The sequence below is a fragment of the Montipora foliosa genome, chromosome 6 (genome assembly GCF_036669935.1).
Source record: "Montipora foliosa isolate CH-2021 chromosome 6, ASM3666993v2, whole genome shotgun sequence".
NCBI classification, from domain to species: domain Eukaryota; kingdom Metazoa; phylum Cnidaria; class Anthozoa; order Scleractinia; family Acroporidae; genus Montipora; species Montipora foliosa.
This window is the reverse complement of record NC_090874.1, coordinates 73,802,915-73,807,914: the sequence shown is the minus strand read 5'-3', so window position 1 is coordinate 73,807,914 and position 5,000 is coordinate 73,802,915. Positions and strand designations below refer to the sequence as shown.

The 5,000-nt window shown below is 38.7% G+C and overlaps 1 protein-coding gene across 1 annotated transcript in view; it reads right to left on the bottom strand.

Moving 5' to 3' along the window:
• LOC138008417 (trypsin-3-like) overlaps positions 1-4,461 on the bottom strand; it is an 8,625-nt gene extending 4,164 nt beyond the window's left edge. The window contains exons 1-3 of the mRNA XM_068855761.1: positions 4,234-4,461; positions 1,307-1,396; positions 228-429 (exon numbers count right to left, since the gene is read on the bottom strand). Coding sequence (XP_068711862.1) covers positions 228-429; positions 1,307-1,396; positions 4,234-4,357 — 416 coding nt within the window. The 5' untranslated portion in view covers positions 4,358-4,461. The remainder of the gene's footprint in view (positions 1-227; positions 430-1,306; positions 1,397-4,233) is intronic.
• Positions 4,462-5,000: the final 539 nt, after the last annotated feature.

The following is a 5,000-nucleotide window of genomic DNA, read 5'->3' as shown; positions in this document are numbered from 1 at the left end:
AACAGGAATGCAAAGCAGTTTGTGGCGTCAAGAATAGACCCATGCCTCTCACATTGTGATCGTGGGTCCAAATTCACTGCCAGATCTGCCAAGATTACGTGGCTTGCACGGCACAGAAAAAGCGGAATTCTGGGTAACAATGGTATGGATAGGAAGACTTAAAAAACATTTGAGATTAGGTGTACTTAAAATACTCCGGATTAATCAAAGTGTAGGTTTTGTCCTACCGTACAAGGATTGAACTGGGATCACTTCCTTGGACGCAATGAGCGGCAGTAACCAACCACAGAGGAGCAACGAGTGTTCCACCGCAGAACGGTGATCCATACTTGTTTCGTAACATCCCTTGCCAAGGCCAATCCCCAACTTTAGCTGCAATCCCTCCCACAATTCTACGGATCCTAGTCGATGGACGAATGCCACATCCACCTTGGAAACAAAGTGGAGAAATCCATTCATGAAAAAATGTACAAATTATTTTATACTCTACTGTAAAGCTGTATGAGACTTTTCAGTTGTTTAGATGATTTGCGAAGCATTCAGCGGTCACCGTATGGACAAGATCTTGCAAAATTCTCTGGTTATACATGCAAACTATATTGGCACTCGTTCGTGGGAGCAACGAAATTAAGTAGCAGAGCATCGGAAGAGTATAAGTCCTGTTGATACCAATATTCCCTGGTCTGAAGACGTTTTTATTGTCTACAGTGACGAGGACATACTCGAAAAAATTTCCTCCATAGACTATTGAGACGAAAAATTTGATTCTTCGAAAGTTGAAAATTCACACATTATTTTAAAGTATACACGCATATTAAAATAGCACTGAAGCATCAATTTAACCACACGATAAGCAAATCGATATTTCAAATCGCTTTTAGCACCTAAATAGTGTAAATATACAAGCAATAAGCTCTCAGAAACACTGTTCCTTGTAGAATTTTATCCGTTTTCTGTCAGTCTTTGGTTTCCTAATTCTCGGTTAGCTTGTGCTAAATTGATGTAAGACAGTATTATATCTTTCATGTGTATGTAAAAAATGTAGCAGCTACACTTGCGTCATACAAGCGTTTACCAAATGAAAAACAGCCAGTAAGAGCCGGTCTAACCATGCAAACGTACCTTTACCATAATACACTTCAATTCAGTCCCTCGGAAGAGCGGGCTTTGCACCCGTGGAATAAAGACTCTGAAAGGTTCTCTTTCAAGAGTTGCTGTTTCTGATTGCAATCACGTCAATTTACGGTGATCAACTTCAATCATTAAAACTTTCTCCACTGTATTGAAAGGATATACTCTTACTTACTTGCTGGAGGCACTGACGGGGGTAGCGGCGGTGGCGGGATAAAGGGAGGCAGGGGTGGTAAACTTGGCGGTGAAGGCGGCTCTGAAAACCCTGAAAAAGGAGGCAAACGTGCTAATGCTTCATTTTGCTCCAGCACAGAAAAGACGCGAGTCTGGCGAGGCGGCACAGCATAAGTCACGAGATTGTTCTGGAGGCGGAAATTCCTCGATCATGCAGACTACCATTTAATGTACTAACGTAGCCTCAGCGGGAATCGCTACCAGAACGGGCCGAGTTATTTGTGGTGTGATTTGGGGAAAGGTATGGGACGAACGCTGCATGATGTCGGGATGTGTTTGCAAGACCCTTTCTTTACAGCACATGAAATTTTACAATGGATGATGATTGGTATTTGGGATGGATCCTTAAATGAATGGGAAAAGAAGAATCATCAACTGTGGACTTTCGGGACGAAAATCTGATATGCGCAGAAGCATGTGCCCTTGTCTTTTTTTACAAACTTCGCCAATGCAACATTGGAGGAAAATGTTGTGATTAATAAAAATCTTTACTCTAAGACAAAATGTTGTATAAACGTTTCCGACAAAAGAACAGATTATTTTGATTATTGCAAAGGAGTAAGACAGGGTTGCATACTCTCTTCTATGCTATTTAACTTGTACTTAACTGAAATTCCTTCTCTACTTGACCGAGAAGACATAGATCCCATAATTCACTTTACTAGTAATTGTCTACTTTATGCTGATGACTTAGTATTGATTTCTCACTCAGCCAAAGGCCTTGAAAATGCGTTATCCATCCTGTCCGAATATTTTGATAACTGGCTATTATCGGTGAATCCTAAGAAAACGAAAGTTATGATCTTCCAGAAGAAATATAGAAAATCCGTCCTGGATAAATTTCATTTTCAGACTAACCAGCATAAAATAGCAATTGTAAATAATTATACCTACCTCAGTGTAAACTTCTCTTCCAACGGAAATTCAGTTAGAGATTGCAAATTGAACTTAAAAGACAAAGTTAGACGAGCGTTTCTCGCTACTCGTCAATTTCTAGATTTCACGAAAATACCACTTGCTGTAACAAATAAACTTTTTGATTCACTTTTCACACCGATCCTCCTATATAGTTCAGAGATATGGGAAATTTACGAGAAGGAAGATTTCAACACCTGGGAAAAAGACATCATTGAGAAAATACATGTTTTCCTTTGCAAACAGTCTTTAGGAGTAAACAAACATTGTCCGAACGTTGTAGCCAGGAATGAACTTGGCAGACTTTCTTTCAAACTTGCAACAGATGCAAACATTTTAAAATTTTACATCCATTTACAAGCCCTACCAGATAACAACAATATCGCCAGACAATGTTTACAACTCTCAATGCAATGGACATGCCTGAGAAAACTCAATCGGGGATGCCGCTTAAGATAAAAAAATCAATCATCGCGGAAAGTATATCGCACAAAGCTTCAACTGAGCACCAACTTTCACTAAAAAAAGTTAACCAGAAACTGAACTTCTACAATATTTTTCAAAACAGACACCAAAAAAGCTGAATTTTTAGATATAATTAAAAACTTCCCTACACGGATCTACAATTAGTAAACTTCGTTTGGGGAATCATAGTCTTTACATTTAAACAGGGAAATACGCTGTCCCTAAGACTACTGAGCATTTAAGAATTTGTACACCGTGCCAGTTAAACAACATCGAGAATGAAACTCATGTTCTCTTTTCTTGCAGGCTGTACAATGCCCTTCGCTCAAACTTTTATGATGAAATAGTTCTCAATTATAATTATAAATATAATTATATCATAAAATGCAAAGTGTGCCTTTTGGAATCCCAGCAAGAGACGGAAAAGTGCATAGCGTTGAAAGGAACGAAGAACAAATAATTTCTCATTAAAAAATTCATTTTTGTGCACTGGAAGAGTCGGTAGACTTTTTGAGTGGTGGAGAAATTTATCCGCTTGCACTACGTCTGGTTTCTTGTCCAGCGTTTCGCTTTCTGGCAGATAGGAAATATGCCCGTTAATTAAATCGGAAAGTTTGACAGAGATAAAACAAGACAATTTGTTGGTCCATAATCAGTGGTCGTTTATCAACTCAAATTCCTCGAAAGAACCAAGTTTACAAAATTGACAGTGCAAGCCAGGGAATTTGAATTCACATGCAACCCTCACGCCTTACCCGGACGCCTTAACGCTCACTGATAAAAAATTCCACTGAAAAGCACATGATTCAGGGGCACCCAACGTCAATCGTTGGATATATGTGTTCGGAAGACGATTTGAGATCTAGAATTTTCGGAACATTTGTTGTAAAATTCCTTGCTTGCCTGCCTGTCCTAGGATTTTCGAACATCTAAAACATGGCATACCCTAAAAAGGTCACCTAGAATTTTCGGGAGCCTTTTCCCTGGCTGAAATTTTCGAAAAGGTAAGTTTTGATCCCTATAATTTTCGGATCACTTGACTTTCAGCTAGGGAATCCGAACAGATGAAAAAATTTTAGCGGATAAAAATATGGCTATATCTGTCGTTTAAATACTAAAATACGTTTAACAATGCTATGTTTAAGTGGTTTTGAACTATATCCTCGTTGGGTGCCCCTGATGATTTTTCTGACTAAAGGCACCGATAAAGCTAGAGGAGATGTCACACAGTGTCCGTAAATCTTTTTAACATCCTCTTAACATTAGTGAATGCACACAAGACCCGCTAACTGGGCTTCTAACACAGGTGCGTAAATAGTTCTCTTGATGGCACATAAAGTAAATTAATGAAACGAAAGTTGGAAAGATGATCGCAGCGGTTAGATGTCCATTCCGCAGTTGAAATATATTGGTGCAGTAAAGCGTGCACGTCTAACTGACGAATAGTTTTCAGCTGGGAAGGGACTATTTTGTCTTACCATTTCTTACCATACTCAAGCGAGCTTGTAATTGCCAATCCAGCGATAAAAATCCATGTTAGGAGCGTTATCCGGTGAGTAAAATTTATACTGACGACAAACGTGTCATTGAAGACCTTTGATATGACCATCATGATTAATTGTTAAACGATAAAAATTGTAGCTACGATTATTTCATTAAACTGCTTGGCCTCGCTGGATAACTGCGATCGATCGTAGATAAAATCATTTGCGGTTAGTGTTTCATGCTAAAATAAAGGATATTAAAAAAAGGTTATCCTGGTAGTTTCCAAGCAACATTGGTAATCGACTCTTATGAGAAATTAGCTCCAAAGGCGGTTGCTCTTTAGTATAGTTGCGATCAGAATGTGTCTTCTCCTAAGGTCATGAATTTGGCTTGGAACAGGTGTCGAGAAAGGTGTTTGGTGCACTAGCCTAGGCAAACTAAGTTTTTCATTAGAAATGTTTGAATTAGTTTTTGGTGTCATTACGGTTATTTGTGTTCCACTCAGTGGTGTTTTTACCCTAACGAAGTCTTTTACTGTATTTTTGGAAGCAACTTATTTTCAGTTCATCTCTAGGCCTTTTGACTTGTTCTCGAGCAAATCACATTCATGACAACAGCGGTCTCTTTTGGATTTTCAATAAGTGTTTTAAATCTATATTCTAATATTTCTAAGTAATTAAAAACAACACCTGTAATTGTAGTTATTGTCCTGTTCTACCTGGAACACGTATGCCAGATAAATTTATGGAAAAGGCGGCGCTTACTCTCGT